General features: G+C 44.4%; 1 protein-coding gene across 1 annotated transcript; it reads right to left on the bottom strand.

Annotated features, from left to right (window-relative positions):
* Positions 1–16080: 16080 nt before the first annotated feature.
* Positions 16081–21591, bottom strand: CUNH1orf216 (chromosome unknown C1orf216 homolog). Its single transcript, XM_088140266.1, has 2 exons — positions 21350–21591; positions 16081–19519 (listed from the first exon to the last, which is right to left on the bottom strand). Exon 2 carries the CDS (start codon positions 19501–19503, stop codon positions 18607–18609), a length of 897 nt encoding a protein of 298 aa, XP_087996392.1. The 5' UTR covers positions 19504–19519; positions 21350–21591; the 3' UTR covers positions 16081–18606.
* Between the last annotated feature and the right edge of the window lie 994 nt (positions 21592–22585).

Raw genomic sequence — 22585 nt, 5'->3', positions numbered from 1 at the left:
GATGCAAGTTACATGCACAATTTTATTTATTAATTTATTTATTTGGTGACTTCAAGTCAGTGTTGAGTCCTGGCGACTGCCTCAACTACCTGCAGTTCTCCTGACAAAGTGTTTCGAAGTGGGTTTGCCATTGCCACCTTCTTCCTAGGGCTGAGAGAGAGGGACTGACCCAGGGTCACCCAGCTGGCTTTGTGCCTAAGGCAGGAGAAGAACTCACATTCTCCTGGCTTTTGGTCAAGCACCATCACCACCACATCAAACTGGCTCTCATTGCCTTCAAGTCAATCTTGATTCCTAGTGACTACATGAAGAAGACCCTGCAGTTTTCAGAAATGGTTTGCCCTTGCTTTCTTCCTAGAGCTGAGAGAGAGGGACTGGCCCAAAGTCACCCAGTTGGCTTCATACCTAAAGTGGGACTAGAACTCAGGGTCTCCTGGTTTCTAGCCTGGTGCCTTCACCACTACACCAAACTGGCTCTCCATGAGACAGATTACAAGTACCTTATCATTTAACAATTTTAGCATGTTAAAAACCCATTGTGTTTGTTGAGACCTTCTGAGATTGTCTGAAGCCTTTTGAGGCCTGTGAGTTCAACCCTTGCCACTCAATGGTGCTGTTAAAGTCCTGTTTTTCCAAGATAGTCACTTGCAGTGTCCTGGGAAGATGAAATGTTCTGCTATTACTTTTGTCCTTGTTTTGAGTCCTGATGTCAAATTTGTTTCCATCAATTCTTTTGCACAAAGTTTGTCCTGTTTGCCCTATATAGAACCCAGAGGGGCATTGCCCTATATAGAATCCAGAGGCCATATATCCTATTGGAACGAGAACATGTGAAGGTGCCTATAATCTTGTGTGGGTACTTGCTGGGCCCTGTAATGGTGCTGTTGGTATAGATGTGGAAGCAAAGTAGACATCAAGGTTTGTTGCAGGATCTGTTGGCATCCTTGTCACTTGTGAGAATCTGCCTCAGGTTGGATGGTTGTCTGTATGCAAGTTCAGGTCTGCCACCCAACATCTGAGGAAGTGCAGTGTCATTGTCCAGAATGGGCTGTGAATTATTAATAATGCACTTGAGTGATTTGAGTTGTGAACTATAGGTGACATCCAGTGGTGTCCTGTTGTTCTGTTTCTGTGGTCTGTTTGTTAATGGGTCCTCCCTGAGAAGTGATCTCACTCTGGTCAAATTCTATCTCTCTGACCTCTAAATCTCACTGCCTCTGTTGCTGTTATGACTCTCCCCTCTTGAAGAAAACTAAACAGCAACCTTGGAATGAGTTACAATCTCTGAACACCCATCTCCTCCTTCTGGAAGACCTCAAGAACCAGGTTGGGCAGAAATCATCCTGGACTTGATGGCACATGATCACATCCTCACATTCAAAACCAGAACCCACTTTTGATCTCTTTAATATTTGCAGGAGAAATATAGTTTCAGATGTCCTGCAAATGGTTCTGCAGAAAAATCCTCACTTTCCCCTCCTTTGCCCTTTGGTTCGGGGTTCTCTATTCCCTTCTAGGTCTGATCAAAATCACTTTACCAAAACAAAGCAACATGTGCATGTGTATTTATAAACACCCTCCTCAGGCTAAAAGAAGCGTGCCTAATTCTGCCTTATTGGTGATTCGTTTCTGCTTGCCTTGATTTCGTTTTGTTACACGGGTTGCGGGGTGATAAGCGCGTGGTGTTTTCAAGCAGATGAAAGCTAAAATTGCAGATTTTCTTCTTTCTCCAGTACAGAGCAGCACCTCTTATCCTCCCTTGGCAGGAAGCGCTGCCTTGATTCTGAAGATGCTGGAGGGGAAATGAATACCCTAAGTTTCCAGCCCCTTTGGTAGCCTAATTCTGCCAGGCCCAGAGTTTCGTACTCTCCATTATCATGTGTGTGTGGATTAGTTAGCAAACCCTGAACTTCCCTTTGTCCTACCCTATTGTTCAGCATTTTGCTCGCCTCTATTTAAAAACCCTATCACCGTTTTGTTTCCTTAAAAAAAAAACAAATAAAGGAAAATAGACTGAATGGGCTGGGCAGAAGGTTGGATACCAAGCAGCAGCAGCAGAAGATGGAGAGACATCCTGGAAGAATTCGGACTGCAGCTGCCTCATTTCCAGTGACATCCAACGGGCACCCAAATGCCGTATGAGCTTTGTGTGTGTGTGTGTGTGTGAGAGAGAGAGAGAGTGTGTAGGAACAATACACCTGCTTTGGGTCTAGCTGATCACTTTCACGCCTGTTGGGATTAGAGATTTTAAGTGTCGTTCTAAATTGGGTGGATAAACCGTCTTGTGAAAACTTGTTAGTGTGGCTAAAAAGGAGGCTTAGTTTTCCTGCCTGATTTTTATTGGCAGATTGAATTTGATGAGGTTTAGGGTTTATTCAAAGAACTCCATTGACGAGCTGGGCCTTTTGTCTCCCAACGCGGAGTGTGAAGATCCTGAAACAAGGGCCAAGTTAAGCTCCGTTTTCACCCATGATTAGCTGCAGGGAGATACAAAGACCACCAGACCCAGCCAGGTCAGGCTGCTCGAGCTTCAAACAACAGCCACCCTGGCCTTTGCTCCTCACTCTTCTCCAGGGGGTCTGGTCCTATAGTTCATTGTCCCCGGGTGTCTGGGGTGGGGGGCGGCTGGTCAAGAAAGTCAAGATAGCAGCCGCAGCCATGCCATCCAAGGGCTTGACTTTTGGGAACCTCCCCCCACCAAGGGCCCCCCTCCCCACTTCATACTATATATACCCTTCCCACCAGTGCCAATGGAAAATGGTGCAGAAGAACCCAAAGCTGAGACACGTATTCCTGCTATCCCAAAATCACTCACTATTCCAAGTTATTCTTTTCCCCCTGCAACAGAAGCTTCTGTTTTTCAACCATTTTCTTGTAGTACTTTAGAACAGGGTTCCTCACCCTCAGCAACTTTCAGATGGGTGGACTTCAACTCCCAGAATTCCCCAGCCAGCCATGCTGGGAGTTGAAGTCCACCCATCTGAAAGTTGCTGAGGTTGAGGAACCCTGCTTTAGAATGTCTTTTTCTAGCATTCTAGAGGGCTTGTCTTAGTGTGGCCAAATATAACCCTAGTATGCTGGCACAGAACGAGGCTACGAGAATCAGTTCCAACCTGATTCAGTTTTGCAGTTGGACTCCCAACATTTATTCAGGTACAAATAGTCAGACAGAGGCAGATAAAAGTGTTTGAGGGCATGCCCAAAAAATAATTCAGAAATTTGGTTCACCAACCGATAATGTTTGTTTGTCTATAGGTGTGCGCAAAAGGCTATCAAATCTCCAGCTGATTCTAAGGCACCTGATCCAATTTGATCCATCAAATCAGTTCAGTGACTCCATCAAAAATTCAAACCTAAAGGAAGATTCAGCTGAGGTCTTCCAATGTTCAGGCCAAGCACCACCACAGAATTTTGTTGTGGCTTCATTTCACCTCCTTCGACCATTACAGCCTCCTTGCCCGCCCCTGTTTTGTGATCTGGCAAAGCCCCGTCGGAGGAGTTTTCTCCAAATATTTGGCCTTGGAAGCCAGAGAATTAGGTCCCCAGCTGTCTGTAGGCCCTGGGCATGAAATAGGAAATAATTTAAATGTTTCTTATAAGAAAGGCTTTTCAGAAACTCCTCACTGCATTGGAACAAGGAAGACATACACTAAAAGCACACCCATCAGCCACTTCATAGCTTTTTCAGCATTTTTGCTCCATGGAGTATCATCTTGCAAAAGATTAGGAGTCTGGTAGCCTCTTTTCCAACTAACAAATTTTATTAACAGGTCTAAGCTTCATGAGTGCCTTATGCCTTTTAATAAAATTTGTTGGTTGGAAAAAAGGCTACCAGACTCCTCTTGATGTTCTTCCTACCATAAACTAACACAATTCTCTTCTGACAGTGTCTACAACTGTGCAAAAAAGCACTGAACGTATTGCAACACTGTCAAATACAAGGAGTCCCCAGTTTAAGAACGAGTTCCGTTCCCAAGGTCTGTCCTTAAGTCGAATTTGTATGTCAGCTGGAACAGTATTACTGTATAATACCATATGAGTAGTTTTGTGTAATGAACTTAAACCATTGTGTCTTTAACTCAATCACTGTGTATTTAACTTGAACTTTGCTACAATAGGCTCCGTTCTTAACTATGGGTCGTCCGTAAACCGGCATTCTTAACCCGGGGACTCCCCGTATGTAACTTCAACAACCCTCCCACAAAATGCTGTGTTTCAAGAACACTTGTACCTTCAGTTCCTGGTAGGAAACTACTGCTGTCCATCCAAGAATTACACACACATGTGCACACACACACACACACACACACACACACACAAACATTTCCTAATCCTTTCACATCTCTGATCTGTTCCTTTTTGGGGGATCCTGGAGGAAGATTCTGAGCTGTATAAGCTGGGCAGAAGGACAAGAAAAAGGAACAAAACCTTTTCAAAGCTCTAAGAGGTTTTATTCCCCTTTGTACACGGTCTGCTTTGTTTCTGGGGAAATCTGAAGGCCACCCCAACAGACAGCCATTATTTGTGTTTTCCATAAGTGGGCACCCCTATGCCAAATATCAGTTTCTTGACAACAAAGTATTTATTCAGAATCAAAGCCTTGTCATAACTAGAGATGAGGGAGTAATTAGAACTCAAGTACACCTCTTCAAATCATTCCACAAACTGAAATGTAGTCAAACTTTTAAAATACACGATTTCCAATTTTGCAATGCTTCTTTTTTAATGTACATGAAAGTTTGCCCCAAAGTGCATAGGTTCATGAAAAGAATGTACAAACGTGCATTCAGTGGAGAAAGTGGTAGGGGAAAAATAAGGAATTGCTATTTTAGGTAACATTAGAAGCAGAAGTGTTTATGTTTGGGGAAAATATCCCCATTTGGCATCACTTTGAATTTGTGAATATGTCAACGAGAAATGGTATAAATGAATAAATAACCGGCCAGTGTAAACTTTAAAAAAAAAAAAAATTATCAAGTGCAGAGCATCACACTTGAGAACATTGCAAAATAATGAAAAACCAAGAGAAACAGAAATCAACAGCAGCTGCCTCTTGCCTACAATCTTCAAGTTACATGATTGCTTCAGATACGCAGTTTCTCTTTTCATTTGTTTCTCAATAGTCTCCAAAATACACCCAAAGCAGTGTTTCTCAACTTTGGCAACTTTAAGATGAGTGGATGTCAACTCCCAGAATTCCCCAGCCAGCATGCTCTTGAGGAAGTTGATGAATTCTGGGAGTTGAACTCAACACAGGCTGGCTGGGGGTTTCTGGGAGCTGAAGTCCATACATCTTAAAGTTGCCAAGCTTGAGAAATATTGACCTAAAGCAAAGAAATGTAGACCAGGTCATGCCACCAACCAGAGGTTATTCAGAATAGTTGCCACATTTTCATTTGATTGCTGGCTCCTAAAGGCTTTTAAAGACCTGTGTTCCTCCTCTCTGAAGGTCCTGCCTCGGCTATAAGACATGTCAGAACAAGACCAGAGACAAAAAGGTGGGACTTCATCAAGAGTTGCTGGTAGATGAAAGTGCACCCGCGGGGTAAAGCTTCTTCCGAAATTACTTGGTTGATTCATCTCTCCCTAAAGCGACTGGCAATAAACAAAGCAATTAAAAGTTGGATCTGCCAATGCAGGTTTCTTGTTTTTGAGGAATGGAGAGCATCAGAGGGGGGGATTTAAGAAAATTTTTTTCCAGGATGCAACTTGGATCCCCCAGTAAGAACACAGGAGGCAATCTTGTGCCTATAGACAGGACCTCACCTAGGCATGGCCAGACTCCTTTCTGCACTTGATTTATTTTATTTTTTTCATTCTAGATCAGTGTTTTTCAAAGTTTGAAAAACACTGATCTACATTCTTATAAAACAAATCAAGATTGTAGCCACCACCATAATCAAAGCCTCATTCCTTTTTTAATTGCATTACATCACCCCCTCTGAGGACACCACTATTTTGTTTAAAGAGTTCTGCCCTTTTCTCCTCCTCCTCCTCCTCCTCCTCCTCCTCCTCCTCCTCCTCCTTCAAAGAAGTACTTTTCACTCTGTATTAGATAAGAAAAACCTAGGAGTGTTCAGCCAGCAAATCCAATTTATTATTAGTAGTAGCAGTACTAATAGTACTAGCAATATATCTCATTTCCCATCACCTGCGTGGTCCTTGAGTGACTTGTAGACCAAGCAAATAGCATAATCAGATCTATAGTAGCATCAAAGGTATAATAATCATTGTATATGTTAATATCAACACCCCGTTTCTCAACTCATCATGCTAACAGCCTTCATGTTCTTCCTGTAAAGACAAATGGGACAAACTAGGCAGAAAAGAGTGAGTGGGCACAAGTTTGACATCACCATTCAGTCAAGGACAAAGTCACATCAGAGCATCTCAACCTCCTGGGATACTCTACGGCAAATAGTGACAATTTTGAAAAAATGAGACTTTAACAGCAACACTGAGCAAGAGAGGGCTGAACTCACAGACCTCAAAAGGTCTCAGCAAACACATCCAGTTTTCAACACAATTGTTCATTGAACAGGTACCTGTAATCTGTCTCACACGTAACCCACGTCTGTACAACCAACCTGTCTTCTCCTTGGGGTTCTCTGAGCTTGGTTTTCTTGCAAACGCTTCATTAAGAAAACAACCAAGCTCAGAGGACCCCAAGGACTCCACAGTTCAACCCTGAGCTACGCAGATTCGCTTCTATTGGAACCCGTCTTCCCCTCTAACTCATCCCAGTTAAAATCCTACCTCAGTTGAGCCACTCTTTGCATTCTGATGACTTGAGCTCAAGAAAGCTGACACCGTTTAATAACATCTCTTAGTTTGAAAAGAGGCTACTAGATCCCTCTGATTTTTGGCCACCCTAGACTAACCAGACTCTCCTCCTACAAAGGCCGCTCTGGTGTGCCCAAAGAAGGAAGCAACACGCAGATGGAGTTCACATGGCGGAAGCAGGGGATCTCCCTGGGCTGTCCATTTCCCAGGCTGAGGACCTGAACTCCTAGCTCCCTCCACCTTTGCTGTCGAATAAAAGAAGCTGAAAAGCACGTGCTAAGCTGTTTCTCCCCTCCAGGCCTGGAATGCCAATGTGCCTGCTATCACCAGGAAAAATACAGGCTTTTTGGCCTCAAGGCAAGCTGGCCCAGCTGCCTCTTATGGTGGGTTATCAATCCAAAACTCAACACTGCTTACTCTTGACTGGGCTATGGAGATGGACTTTTCTGCCCCCTGGCCATGAGTCAGGAGCCTCATAATTTAATACCACACAGTATCAACCCCAAACAGACTCTGTCTCAACACCACCGGCTCCCTTTCATTCTGTTTGGGGTTTTTTCTCTCTTTGCAGATGTGTGCATTTAGAAAAAAAAAAATCTATAACCTCCCCCTGAAAAACATTAAAAAGAATGCTTTTGAATAGATTCATTATTTTTTCATTTAATCCACTGAATTCTTGTCTACAGAAGGGGAAACTGTGTCAGTCTCTTGCCGCAGAAGTCCCAAAAGCATCGGGAAACCTTTAAGACTTGCTATAGCCCAATTTTTGTAATGGGTGGCCTGTGAAAGATCTGCAGTAATGAATTGTGCTGGCTTTTTCCCTTACCCTTATTTTTTTTTAATTAATAAATCAATCAATCAATCAATCAATCAATCAATCCCAAACGTAAAGGTGATGGAATCTTTTCATCGGCGCAAGAAGATAAAAATGTAAGGCGTTGTGAGCAGAACTGGCGTGGATGCACCCACTAAAATATTGCTCATTCCTCGAGACTTCATGGTCCACACAACCAGTCCTAAATCAGGCTTAAAAAGGCATAGTTGGTAGTGATTCTGGGGCTTTGTTATTACGGCTGAGCAAAAACACTGCTCTAAACAAGTCTTTGGAGTAGGTTGCTCTTCTGTTAGGACTTGTTAGAGCAGTGTTTCTCAACCTCAGCCACTTTAAGATATGTGGACTTCAACTCCCAGAATTCCCCAGCCAGCATGCTGGCTGGGGAATTCTGGGAGTTGAAGTCCACATATCTTAAAGTGGCTGAGGTTGAGAAACACTGTTCTAGCTGATGAAACAATGACTGTGAAGCCCACCTAGCCGAGCAAGACCAAGGAGGGAAAAACTACACAAACTTCAAGAGATCTCTTGAATGCTAGTCTTGGGGTAAATACATAACGGACTCCCTTCCTACCTCTTGATTGTTTATGTTTACTTTCTCTTCCCTTCCCTTCCCTTCCTGGTCTCCCCACAATTGATCACAATGAACCCAAGTCAAGGTCCTACCATTCCACTGCTCTTCAGCTGCGGAGAAGAAAGAGGGAAACATTAAACATACCCTTTCTTTATATTTTGTTGGTTGCAAGTTCTGTTACATCTCCCCTTCTCAAAAAGATCCTGATAGAAAAAGAATTGTTAACCAGTGAGTTGGTTTATAAGTACTCAACTCATTAATCAGCTAAAAGTAAGTTATTGATTTCAGCTTAGGTCTTGGGTTTCCAGCCCAAAGACCTAAACCTTGAGGGCATTTTCATATTGCAAGAAATATTTCTTAAAGACGCAGTCAAGATGTGAAGCCTGATTTTGTTTGAGAACCCAAAAAATGTTGTCTGCTGGCATTATAATTCTATGTGTTAAGGCAGGTAGATGATAGATGATTGATAGTCAGATAGAATGAGAAATATTTGTATCGGGGTTTAGTGAGCTCTGGATGGCTGTAGTGTTTAATTTTTTAAAAGATGAACATTCAATGGTAAATCTTGCTCATCTTTGAATGATTTCTTCACTTATTTTACAAAATTTCTCTGCTGTCCCAACAATAGGACTCTGGACACCAATATTGCTTGTTTTATTAGTCTGGAGTATTTTTATCAACGTTGTACTGTTTCTTTGCTTTTTAAATGCACAGGCTGTGTTTGCAATTAGGATGGACAATCAGAACAAGATGTATTTTTAGGAAGGAAAGGGCATTCATTCCCAGGGATTTTTTGAGACACTTTTCCTCAGAACTTAATCAGCTGCCTGGCTCAGAAGCATCTTCAGGCCTAATACCAGATTTTATTAGATCAGCTCAGGAAAAGGAACCAAAATGGAAGTAAAAAAATTAGAATATTACCTCTGAGTCAGTAACAGGAGAAAAAACCTGGTATCTTATTCACTGCGTGATACAAAAGGCCAATTTTTTCCAAAGGTCCCTCTCTCATCTGAATGTCAGTGAAAACAGATAACACGCACCCACGCCCACACACACCATTCTGCGTTTCCAACTGGACTGCTTTTGCTTAATATTCTCCCACCCGAGGGTTTTTTTGACACACGTGACAGCATTTCAAACAGAATCATTAAAGCAAGCAGACTCACACTGTGTTTTCATCAGATACTGTGGCCTTGTTAAACGCTCAGTGTCTTACCCATTATAATGCAGGCAAGAAGAAAAATAAAAAGGTTTATGACTATTCTGAAGCAGGCGCCAGAGCCAGATTGTTAAAGCTTCAGATGCCAAGGGGAAGCAATGTTGGAACCACCTTCCACAGCCTGGCACCCTATAGATGTCTTAGGGTCCAACTCCCATGATCCCCAACAACATGACTTTTTCATTGGGGATTAAAAGGTCAAGTCTTCTTCCCATCAAGCTTAAGTCCTACTGACTTCACAGACACAAAATTCAGGTGGTTTTCTTGGGCAAAAGTTTGCCCCTGCCTTCTTGCAAGATGTTTCCTCACTGCCCTGGGATTTCCTGGAGGGGTCTCTTCCTCTTACCTTCCTTTATAAATCTCACTGATGGAGAACAAACTTATCAGCAGGTCTGCAGCCTGAAGCACTATCTGCATCTTCCCCACCCCACCCCACCCAAAATTTTGAGGGCAGTCCCCTGAGCTTTGCAAAGAGATATATTTTGACAAATATAAATCCATAGGCGGGTTGACTGCATTTAGAGAGTAAGGAAGATGACTTTGTTGGAGATATGCAAGTTCTATTGACAAGGTGACAAGGGGTAAAAGTCCAGAATGTCCACATAACATTTAGAAGTGGCTTAGACAGACACCTCCCTAATTCTCTGAACGAGGAGGAGGAGGAGGTCCATCACAGTCAGACTTGCAAGATTCTGTTATTACAGACAATCTCAATAAAAGTAGTGTTAGCCTTCCTCTGGAGTTGATTTCCTGGTTTGGTCTACCTAGGAGGGCTGATACATATGCAGCCAGTGAAGGGGTATCTGCAGCTGTACAGCCAGCCTGGGTTCTCCCTCCCAGTAGCCCTAGAATTGGGTGGCTCCATAAAACAGCCCCAGAGGAACAACAGCAGCACAGCTGCTGCTGCTGCCTGAGGTTAGCCATCATTGGCAGTTTATTCTGTGCAGGAGTGTCTGCAGGGGGGTAAAAAATTCAAGATGGTGGCTGCCATCTTGACTTTTTTAGCTCCTCCCCTATGGGCACCCTGGTCCTGTGTGTGCCTCACCAGGGGAGGCTGGCAGGGACCCCTTCTCCAGCTGTCCTACAGAATGTGGTCAGCCATAGTAGATTGAAATGTTAGACTAGATAATCCTTGGTCTGATCAGGAAAGACTTATATTTAACAAATTGCTGGGAACTCATAATAGATAAACTTGAATAAAAATGATCATCTCAACAAAGCTTCAACAATGTCCCTAAATTACCCTTTATTCCCCCTTTCCTGGAATCTTCTTGTAAGCACAAACAGACTGACGTTCAGTCTTATTCTTGGAAGGAAACGGGTTGCTTATCATGACAACCGCAACTTTGATAGAAGAGGTGCCGAGTTATTCTTCAGCGGCTTGAGAAAATATCCAGAATTCCCTGATAATATTTGCGTTGGAAGCAAGTGTGTGGGTTGAACATGTGAGTGAAGTAAGCAAAATGATCCCATCCTTTTCCTCAAGGAGAAATCAAGGCCAGCATGAGATCCACATCTAATCTAACTTCATCCCAGACATTCCCAGCCCAAGAACAATAAAAAGCAAAATAACCCGCTGACAAAATAGATCAGCTTTCTCTAAACTGGAGTCCTCCAGAGGTCTTGATCTTCAAATCCTATAATCCCCACCTAGCAACGCAATTTGAGGAAAAGCTGAAATAAGTCCTTGGAGTAAGTAGGTTGGTCAGATTGTGACAAAGAAACTAACCATCTTTGCAACCTGGAACAGATTCATGGAAACTCTCCAGAACAAACTAGTTTTTTGTATAGAAGCAAGCCCAGTGACTTCAATGGGATTTTTCCCAAAACAATGAGAATATATTAACAATTACTAGAACCTAGGATGAAAGACAATGAGGTTCTGTCTGTCTCTCTGTCTGTCAAAATCTGTAATCCTGCCCACACTTATTCCCAAACAGAGGCAAGCCACAACTGTTCTAGGATGATGCATTGGTGAAGGTGTTGGGCTATGTAGAGTATAGAGAATGGCCTTGACAGAGAGCTGGAAGATCCATTACCAAGGCAATGATCAGATAAACGTGCCTTAACCCCTTATGAAGATAGAGGTCTATGAAAACACCTAAGACAGGCACCCCCTGCTTCACATGAAGATAAAAAAGGAAGGAGGAGAAGCACATTCAGACTTGCAATATTCTATCACTGTAGCCATTCAGATAAAAATAGTTTTAGGCCCATGTTGTTTCTTGATCTGGACTACCTTGTAGGGCTGACAGACTAGGCATGGGGAGAGCCAGTTTCAAGTCCCCCTCTCAGCCACAGAAGCTCCCTGGGTGACCTTGGGTCAGGCCCTCCCTCTCAGCCCAAGAGCCAACATGGTTCAGTGGTGAAGGTGCTGGACAAGGTGTGGGGAGACCCAGATTCTAGTTCTCTCTCAGCCATGGAAGCTCCCTGGGAGACTTTGGGCAAATCCTTCTCTCTCAGTCCAGCCTACCTCACAGTGCTGTGGAAGAAAAGGGATGAGGAATGCTATGAATGCCACTCTGAATTCTTGAAAGAAAGGTGGGATATAAATCCAAGAAATAGATTATGCCTATCAGTTCAGGGCAGATTACCAGAGAGCAAACAAATGTATTGGCAGATATCTGTGATATGCTGGTGAGTAGTGGCAAAGATGACTTTTACCATCAAGAAAACAAACATATCCATTTTTGAGGTGAATCTTTTCAGACTGTGGTCTCCAAGCTGATGTAACAGGCCATAGGAATAACCTTGAGGAACAGGAGGAAGAATAGAATCAAGGCAATGGTCAGGTAAGAGAAATCTGAGTCCAGGGCAGAAATGTAATTTGAGAAAGCATCGCAGACTTGACCCTCCCTAGTTCTCTTTAGGATAAACGGAGGGAAGGAGGAAACACATTCAGACTTGCAAATTCTGTTACTGTAATCTTATAATAAAATCAGTATAAGCGTTCATAACTTTGGTTTCCTAGTCTGGTCTACCTCCAATAGCTGACATCTGGAGATCTCCAGATGTGAGTGCGTGGAGGGGAGCCAAAGACAAAACTCACATTATGGTGCCAATGATGCAACTTAACGTATGTTTTATGATACATGACATCTACTTTATGACGCAAATAACATGGTCTTCTTTGTACAATGACGCCATGACGCACGTTCCATCATTTTGACGTCACTGTGGCTTATTACAGACACCCTGTCCAGATGTGTGGGATTGCACCTCCCATCATTCCCAGGCAGCATGGGCAATCTAGTCCAGCACATCTGGCAGGGTGGAGAATCTACTACTGGCACAGTTTGTCTGCTTATTTAATGGATTCAATTTATATAGTTGCCCACTGGGTGGCCAACAACATTCAAAACAGCCAAAGAAATGCAAATAGAAACGGAGAAAACCAGAAAAGAAAAATGACACCCCCACCCCCACAAACACCCAAAACATTGGGATCAACATTCACTTCACATACATTTAACCTCAGAGGTAAATTAATTTAGGCTTCCTGTAATTTGGTGCTCTTTATAAAATGTCTACTTCGACATTCCTCTCTTGCTTGAGTGTTTTTGCTGAGAGGATGCCAAATTGGGAGAAAAGATACTTTTTCAACAAGATACACATCTCTAATGAAAACACATTATATTCACCCATCCTCTCTCTCTCATACACACAGAATTTCAAAACTAAATTCTTCCCCGTCTTCCAAAAAGAAATGAGAACTGTGGGAACTGTCTCACTCCGTCTTTCTTTTACTGAAATTCTACCCACCAGGTTTTAATTCCTAATTGTCCAAATATAGGTTGTGTCGTTGGCTTGGACATCCTTGAATCTCACTGGCTGAAAAGAGGGAGAAACTAGGTGAGAGAAGATCCAAGAGTGTTAGCCTATTTAATCACTACAATGCCTCTGGCAGGCTCAGTTTCAAGTCACAGGTATTTATAGCTCCCTTTTCTTCTCCAGCTCTACTATACCTGTTAACCAACAAGCAGCCCCAAGATCTGAAGATCAGAGAATCTGAAGAATTTAATCTGTTGCTGCAACTCCCTTCAGAGGCTGTCCACCACCCACTACTGATTCTTATAGTAGCTTCCCCACTCAGAATGAATCACCCACAAAGGGAATACTTGCTTCTTTTTTAATGATCAAAAGGTTACCTTTGCGTAACAACCACATGTTAGCTGACAAACTCAGCTCGTGTGGCCGGTTTCTGGTTCAGTGTGCCATGAGAACCCAGAAACTGGGTTGAGTAAACCATGGTTCAGCTAACCAGTATGTCATGTGAAGACAGATATTTAGGGATCACATGGCCAAGGGCGGGGCATGAGTGTCCCGTCTTTCACTGACCAATCCTCCCTCTTGGGGTCTGTAGCCTCTCTGGTGTCCCACCCACCTATTCAAGCCAAGGAAAGGCACCAGAAAGGATTTTGCCCCACTGGACACTGAAGGCTTGTAGAGTGAATCCCAGTTAACAGCATCAGTCATAGCACTTCCTTCTCCACCAATAAATTAAACTCAAAAGCATCCCTAAGGAATGTTCAAGTGCTCTGAGCAGAAGATAAAAATGAAAAGCCTTTTTTGGCAGGGGAAGAAAATGTCTGAGAAACTGCCAGGTAGATTTTTAGCACTGTTATTTTGGAGAAGTTGATCCAAAACCAATTAGCATAGGCTAGGTTTTCTTCCTGGTAGGTATCATTTTATCAACCATTTTTATCAAAATTGCCTTTAGAAACAAAAACAGCGATCTGGCAACTTTTTAGAAGTAAATATTTGTGCAATAGTATTTACAGGAAATACATTATAACATTATTTAGAGCAAAGAATAGAGCCCCTTTCTTTTTCTTTTTCCTTCTTTTTCCTTCTGCTGCCTTTCAGACTAGTTGGGTTACTTCTGAACTATCCTAAAATCCTTTCCAAATGTTAAAAGCCTTGGCAATAACTGCCCTGCATATTATACGTTCAATCAGCTCTATCTCTGGTTGGATTGCGGTTATTTAAAATATTAAAAACAATGGTAAAAGCCATAAAACAATAAAAACAGTAGCATGAATGAAAAATATTTATTTCCTTATGTTGTTTTCAAACTGCCACACTCATGTGGATTCAAAAATAGTCCCAACATCTGGTAATTCATTCTCATTCTCATTCTCATTCTCATTCTCTCTCTCTCTTTCTTTCTTAGCATGATGTAAGAATTATCTTTGGGGAAACATAGGGATCTATTCTCTTTCTAATACTGGTTTCTGTTAAATTATAAATATCCTCTATTATTTCTAGTCACCGATACATAAGACGATGCATTCAATAGCAGGTTGCTTTTGACACAGAGGGATTTAGATAATTTAAGGTTTATTAGCACTTTTTTAACTTGGCTACTTTAAGATGTGTGGACTTCAACTCCCAGAATTCCTCAGCCAGCATGCTGAGTTGAAGTCCAAACATGCTGGCTGGGGAATTCTGGGAGTTGAAGTCCACACATCTTAAGTGGCCATGTTTGAAAGACACTGGTTTAGAGTCTAGAGTCAAGGTGTTGTGTTCATTCGTGCTGTTTCCATACTGAGTCTTTGTTGCACAATTGTCCCGCTCATTTGTAGAATTAGGAGGAGGGTTGTCCAGGCACCTGTAGGACATGTGGGGAGGCTGGGAGAGTAATGGGAGAAACATTGGAGATAAACAATCAAGCGATGGAGTCCACTGGTAGCTGATCTCTTAAAAGGTAACTAAGAGCAGGTGGCAAGAAATCTGGGGAAAAACAGTTCAAAACATTTCAAGAGACTCTGCCTCAGTGAAATCACTAAGAAACGAGGGTTGGAAATCCATTGTAGTTTCAAGATTCTGTCTTTATCCCTAATACTAACGTGATATCCACCTTACTAAAGTCTGCGTAGTTCTTGCTTCCTTGGTCTTGCCCAGCTGGGTGCACACTGATAACACCACTGCCTGCCATTTTCTGCCCTTTTCCACTAATTATTATTATTATTATTTAGATTTATATCCCACCATCCCAACAAGAGCTCATAGTGCGATACGTAGCACGCCTTCCTCTGATTTTTTCCCCCACAATAAGAAGGTTGAACTGAGAGATAATAATGGTCCCAAGCCACCCAACAAGCTTCCATTCTGAAGGTGAATTTAAACTCTCCACAATCCTAATGCACCATCCTGACGACTATCTGACACTGCCCCAAAATTCAGACCCTCAGGAACGCTCCAGCTCAAAGCCTCCTGGCTGGCTGAGGACTCAGAGAGAATGACAGGAGCCAGCTCCGAACTCCAGCAGAAGCCTTAGGACCTTGGAGAGCTCCCTGCAGGAAGTCACAGGATGCGTGGACACCTGTGGCTCTAGCACAGCGTTTCTCAAACCTGGCACCTTGAAGGCATGTGGACTTCAACTCCCAGAATTCCCCAGCCAATTCTGGGAGTTGAACTCCACCTGTCTTGAGGCTGCCAGGTTTGAGAAACACGATTCTAGCACCTGCCAGTGAACAGCTAAGGTCTTCAGACAGTCGGCAGAGCCTGGTGACCCTAGCTGTCCTTTTGCTGGTGGCTGAGTATACATCAGCCCTTCAAGGCAGATCAGACTAAGGAACCAATGTCATGTAGGCCAATACGACTTTCATTGTACAGTTAAAGTAACACAGTCATGCAAATCTGAATGCACCTCTGTAATGGTATGTGAGAATGACCTTGGGAGACAGGTGGAAGAGCCGCAGACTAGACAATGGTCAGACAAACAGCAGCTGAGTCCAAAAGTACTGTGTTTTCTTGCTTCAGCATCACTCAACCAAAGTTCAGGAGGAGACTTTTTATTTTAAATAAAAAACAAGAACACATAAGCCACAGACACGCATACTAATGGCACATAAAAAGCAATACATGTGCATAAATCTTATATCCTTTTTACCCACTTAATGGTTCTGGCTTCCAGGAATAAATCCCAGGAATTGTAGCTGGGCAAAGTGCTCAGAAACTTTATAGAGATGCTTACTCCCACAAAGCTACATTTCCCAGGATTCCCCAGTAAGAATGACTATAAAATCAGCTTAAAGCAACCATATTGATACTAGTGCAGAATTTTCCATCACTTTTACCAGTGCCATCTTCTAAACTGGGGTTGATGTGATGGAATGGAATTATGAAGGCCAAGCCCAGGGAGATAAGCATTTTCTTAGCTCACCGGAACCGCGTGGGAGGAACAAAAGGATGAGACTGGCACCTCCCTGAGGAATTCACACTGTTGTGGCTGGAGGACTTTGGGAACTGGGGTTTTAGTCTGGGAAGATTCTTGCTAGAGGTTGTAGCTAATAAACATAGCTGGACTGAATTTGCATGGTCTCTTGGAGTTCCTTGGGCTAGGTCTAACAGTTGGCAAATTATAGTCTGTGGGCCAAATCCGGCCTGCCACTTGTTTTTCTACAGCCTACGAACTAAGAATGGAGAGGTCCCGAGCCTCAGCCAACTTCCTGGAGCAAGGGCCGGGGCCAAGGGCTGGGACCAAGGCTTCCTGGCAGTGGCAGTCTGTCAGCGGCCTCCTTGCTGGTGGGCCAGCACCATCCAATAGCTACCACACTCCTTGACCTGCAGACCTGCCAGCCACAGAGGTGGAAGAGGGGCGGAATCTGGCCCTTTGCAGAAAACCTTTGCTGAACCCTATTTAAACTGTAGAGATCTCAACCTTCACACACATTAAAAAAAACAAAACATTTTAAAGTGCAACCTGTATTCCCAACAGCTTCTTTCTTAACAAAGAAACCTTATGGTAGAGCATCTGCCTAGACATAATACACACAAGCAAAATCGATGGAAATTTCACATTCAGTGCATTGTCAACTGCATTCTCGCTCTGTCGTCTTATTTATTTTATCCAGCACAAGTCTTAGGTACCAGCTTACTAATCAAGATGCAAAGTACATCTCCAAATAGACATTTTTCTCCTTTTTCAAAGAACGCGCATATCACTCCTGATTTGCACTAGTGAGAACAATCATTATTCAACTGCTACAATCAGTAAAGTCAGTTTATACCATTATCCAATTCTCCCACCCCATTCTAGCCATACTACACCTTGCAATACATTTCTTCTGTAAAAAAATATAGAAAAGCAACACACAATTCTCTTTACACCGAGGAGCCAAAAACGTTAAACCTTCTGTTTTCTTTTTCAGTTTGAGAAGGACTTCTGCAATATGATTCCTGACACTGGAAATGTACATCTATATATCTGTACCCATGTTATTGATAGAGTCATCTGCAGGAAGGAAAGGTTAAAATAAATGTTATGTAAAAACATTTTAAGGATGAATTTCACCTCCAAAAGATGCTGGGTGAAACATATAAGCCTTGAAGGTAACTGGAACCAACTGAGGTCAGCAGATGACACTGAAGAACTAGGAGATGTTCTTTTCATGCTAAGTTTGACATTCTACCACACCAAAAAAACAGCACATAAACAAATTGGGTTTGGTCAACTGACCAGTGAACTTGAAGGGCTTAAAAAGTTGCAGGCACCTGGAAGCAGAAGTGGTGAGCTAGGATAGAAAGCTTGGATAGCAAACCCACTAAAAACCCATTGTTCCTGGCAAGAAGGATGGGGAAGTAGCTAAGAAGCTAATATGGGTGGCAAATGAGACAAAGAGTATGGAAATGGCCTGGAAGAACAGAAATTTAGCCAGTTTGGGGTGGTTATCAAACAATGGCACAGAACTACCTCTTCTGTATCATAAGGATTTCAGGCCATGTAAGTTGTATCACGGTTTGAAGCATCTGACATTCTGTCTTCCAATTAGTAGCACAAAGCTTTGACCACTAGCCCATAAAGTTCCCATTCCAAGCTTCTTTCCATCTCAGATGCTGAACAAGTATCTTATAAACATATATGCCAAAGATTTTTCAGTTTTTCTCCATAACCATAGGTTCTACTTGTCATAGGACCATCTGCATCTCTTATTTCATTTCATTGTAAGTTGTATTTACATTGACCCACAAAAGCCACACACCATGGAAAATCTCTTGAAAAAAGTATATGTCCACATAAATAACATGCCTTGGGATGTCTATGGCTGATGACCTGCTGATGTGTTCTAGGAGGAACATCAATCATGAGAAAGTCCATGGGGGAAACTTTGCAAGCAAGCTGTGATCCTGATGACCCTTATATGGGAGGCCAAGCTAAGAAATCAAAAGATGGAGGAGGGGGGGAGCTGTCTTTTACAATTCTCCCTGAATTGGGGTTTTGGTGTGCACCGTGCCTTGCTGGACATATCGGATAAGTTCTTTGCGGTTGTCCAGGATAGTATCAAAGCTCTCCTGAAGCCGATTTTGCTGGTCAACAACCTTCTGCTGGAGGCTGCGAATCCAGCGGAGCAAAGCCAGGCGGCGGTACATCACTAAGTGGACATGATGTTTCTGTTTCTCCCACTCTTTGAACTTCTTCTCCTGCAGGTTCCAGAAAGTGTCACTCAGTGCTGGGAAGAAGGTCTCAGAACTAGAGGAAGAGTTATCAAAGTCAGCACAGGATGCTTGCTGCTCAGCATTACATGTCCAGTCTTCAGCAGTGACAGAGGGTGTCTTCCAAACATTGGTGACACCACTCTCAGGACTATCAATACTCAGAGAACTGCTAGAATAACCATTATCTTCTAAAGGAGAGCTGGCCAGATTCCTTCTTTCTTTTACCTTCACCTGGCTGTTGGTCTCCTGTTCTGGACTCCTGACCTCAGCACCTTCAGGTGGTCTACGGACGTCCTCCTCTTCTCCTTCCTTCTCCTCCTCTAAGCCCAGGAACTTGTCACTGGACTTTAGGTCCTGAGGAATGTCTCCAGAGCTGCTCTCTGCTTTCTGTTGGTGCACTAGATCAATCAGATTCTCAGATGCCTTCTTTACCCCATTGTCACTCCACTGCTCCCATTCGTCTTGCACTGGCAACTTTGATATGGGTTGGCTCGGGTTTTCGTTACTCTTGTAGGACTCCTCATCCATGAAGTTGAGGTTCTTGTCTGGATGGCAGTCCTTTTTGCTAAGGTAGATCACATCCTGCTGTGAATTTCCCTTGGCCTCACTGAGCTGTGGATGGAGGGGGGATTCTGGTTGGCACATGGCAAACATCGATGCCCCCACCCAACTGGGGAAAAGAAACCAGCAGAGAAAGAAATATAGATGTAAAGACATGACCAATATGAAAAAAAAAATTCAACATTCCTAGGTGGTCTTTCTGAAATTCATGCCTTGTATCCTAGACCAATCTCAGCATTTAGTCCTGTCTAAAACCCTGGATCATCAAGTAAAGAACTCTGCAATTGGTAACCATGTGATCAACACCTCCCACCCATAAAATGGCAGGACTCTGATCACACAGTTGCGGTGGCCATCTTGACTTTTTTTTTACAGATGCCCCTGTCAGGACCCACTAAATTAAAATTATCAACTAATCACTCAAGGTGGCTTCCCACAAAATATTAGGCTAGGCTGTAATGGGTGGCTTTGTAGTTCAGGCTGTCCCGTGAAGAGTCAGTGTGGGAGACTTTGAAGCTCTTAAGATCTCCCAAAGAGGTCTTGGGAGGTCGAGTTTGTGTACAATGCTCATGTCACGTTTTAGGGCTAGGAAGGTGATAAGGGGGTTTGTATAAGCTATGTTTGTACAATGTGTGTAGAGAGTCAGGGAGGTGACCTGGAGGGAAACATTAGACCAGCCAAGTGGGTTGAAACATTCCTTAATCTTGGTAAGCAAGATAGAATTCAGAAGAGACTCACCCTTTGTTGGCCGGGGGGGGGGGGACTTCCCGACCTGCCCTTATCCCTGTTAGCCCCCAAACAATTTACGAACTGGCAATATTTCCATCTTTTTAAACATATGTGACTATGTTGACAGCCTTTTTCTGGCTGAAAATCACATCAGTCCTTTGAAGGCACCCTGGGGTGAGGGGGCAGGACCATGTCACCCTAAGTGGGACCTGGATAAGCACTTTAGCTGACCTAATTTAAGTTTGACTAAAATTAAATGAATACAACACAGTCAACACAATGACTTTCCGTGCATTTAATCATTCTGCCCTCTCTTGCTCCCATCGTGGTTACCTTGGCACTACAGGCTTAACCTTGTTACCAAAATAATATTGATACAGTGAGTCATCAACTAATCAAACAGACTCTTTGCAAAACAGGCCAAGCCAAACCCCCGCCCCCCATTAACCAGGATTAAAACTAAACAGGTTCACAAGTTAAGCAAAAGCCATTGCTAGGCCTTTAACTGTTTGGGCTCAGTCCGTTGTGTCAATATAGTCAAGGCCCACAACTTGGCCACCAGAACTACAGGGGCTCTCCCACCCTTGGGGCTGCCGGCTGCGCAATGCAATTCAGCTGCAGGTCCCCTGAGGGCGGATCTGGGCTGGACAGCTGGGAGACGAGGTTGGGCAATTCGCAGAACGGGAAGGTTTATCAAGTCAGCCCCCCCCCCCCGCAGGAAAACCACCCACCCACCCCGGCAGGGGAGGAAAAAACGAGCTGATTCCCACACAGTCCTAAAAGACACCCTGGAGGAGAGAGGAGAATGGGACCAGGTACTCCTGCCTCTTGACGCAGCATTACTAACATCTGGGTGCTCCCCTCCCCCCTTTCCAAGCAAGCTCTATAATATACTTTTTTCCCCTCCCGGCTAATGCAATTTTGTCGGGGAGGTGGGCGAAGGCTGGCCCTGTTCGCTGTTTCGGGGCATGCGATTTGGAGGGCGGGGGGGGCGAGGAGCAGCGGCGCTGGTCGTCCTGCCGAACTGCAGGCGGTTTGCGCACAGGAAGGAGAGAGAAACCGGGAGCGGCTCTTGCTCGGGGGTCCCGCTGGAAAGGGCTACTGCACTGCCCCCCCCGCTGCCGCTTGCGCCCTGGCGCCCCCTCCCCACCCCCCTCCAGCACCAGCGCGCCCCCTCCCCGGGAGCCTCGGCCGCGGGCTTGGCACTCACCGCTGGAGCCTGGCAGAAATCACGCGGGGCGGGGCGGGGCGGGGCGGGGCGGGGGGAGCGGCGGGTTTTGGCAGCCCACCGTCGCTTCTGCGGAGCGAGGCGGGGGCGGAAATGGCACGGCCGGGGACGTTGCAGAAAGCGCCGCCCGCTTCCCAGAGGTGCTCAGGCGGCGGGGGCGGCGGCGATTGCGAGGGAGGCGGGCGAGGAGGGACCAAGTGACCCCGGGAATCCAGGCGAACGGGCGGCTCCTCCTTCTGCCGCCACCTCCCCCCGGCGACGAGCGCCCGAGGCCTATGGCTGAAATGATTTCCAGAAGAGTGGCTGAGACACGTGCGGCACGTTCACACGAGAGACCCGTGCGGGTGGAGAAGACGCGAGGAGAGCGTTGCGCTGGGCCGGCGACGTGGCTGCCTTCCCGTGGCGGGAGGGGCGTGGTGCTTCTTGAGCCACACCTGGAGGAAGTCTTGGGCTGGACAACCCCTGGATTCCTGACCCATTTCTGAATGGGGACCGCCATCGTTCCCTGCTGTGTCAAGCTTGGTGATGTTCCATGATCAGACCCGCCTAACCCCAACCCGCTTCAGCCAAGCCCCAAAGGTTAACGTAGGCTTGAGTGGATCCTGAACACTCCGTTGGGTTAACTGAATCAACTATGTTGAAGCTAATCACAGGCGTGAGTTATGCAAATACAGTGGTGGAGAATACTTTTTAAAAAATACTTTTTAAGGTCAAACTGCGACAGGGCTGTCAGTGAGAGCTCAAATATTGCCAGCGGGTGGCAGATTTTATAACTGACTCATCTAAATCTGAGCTGAGGAGAACAGGGCTGGACATCAGATCACTGTTCCTCAGAAAAGAGGTGTCCGTAGGATGTGGTCAAAAAAGTCAGGATGGACACATCTTGCCTTTTTTTTTGACCACTCTCTCCAGACAACCCTGTTGGGACTACTACTTTTGAAAGCAAATAATTGATTGTTTGGTCTCTGGGGCGGTCAATGCAAAGACGCTCAAGGATCAGATCTCTTCTTCTGCACCCTCTAAATCAGGGTTCCTCAATCTTGGCAATTTTAAGTCGGGTGGACTTTAACTCCCAGAATTCCCCAGTCAGCCTTCTGGCTGGGGAATTCTGGGAGTTGAAGTCCACCCATCTTAAAGCTGCTAAGGTTGAGAAACACTGCTCTAAATGTTGAATATTCACCATGTTTAGTAAAAGACTCCCCGTGATGATTAACTGCC

This window comes from Python bivittatus, unplaced genomic scaffold (genome assembly GCF_059951505.1).
Source record: "Python bivittatus isolate LINGU-HERP-01145 unplaced genomic scaffold, Pbiv_v1 ctg000260_np1212, whole genome shotgun sequence".
In the NCBI taxonomy this organism is placed as follows: Eukaryota; Metazoa; Chordata; class Lepidosauria; order Squamata; family Pythonidae; genus Python; species Python bivittatus.
This window is presented reverse-complemented; position numbering and strand designations above follow the sequence as displayed.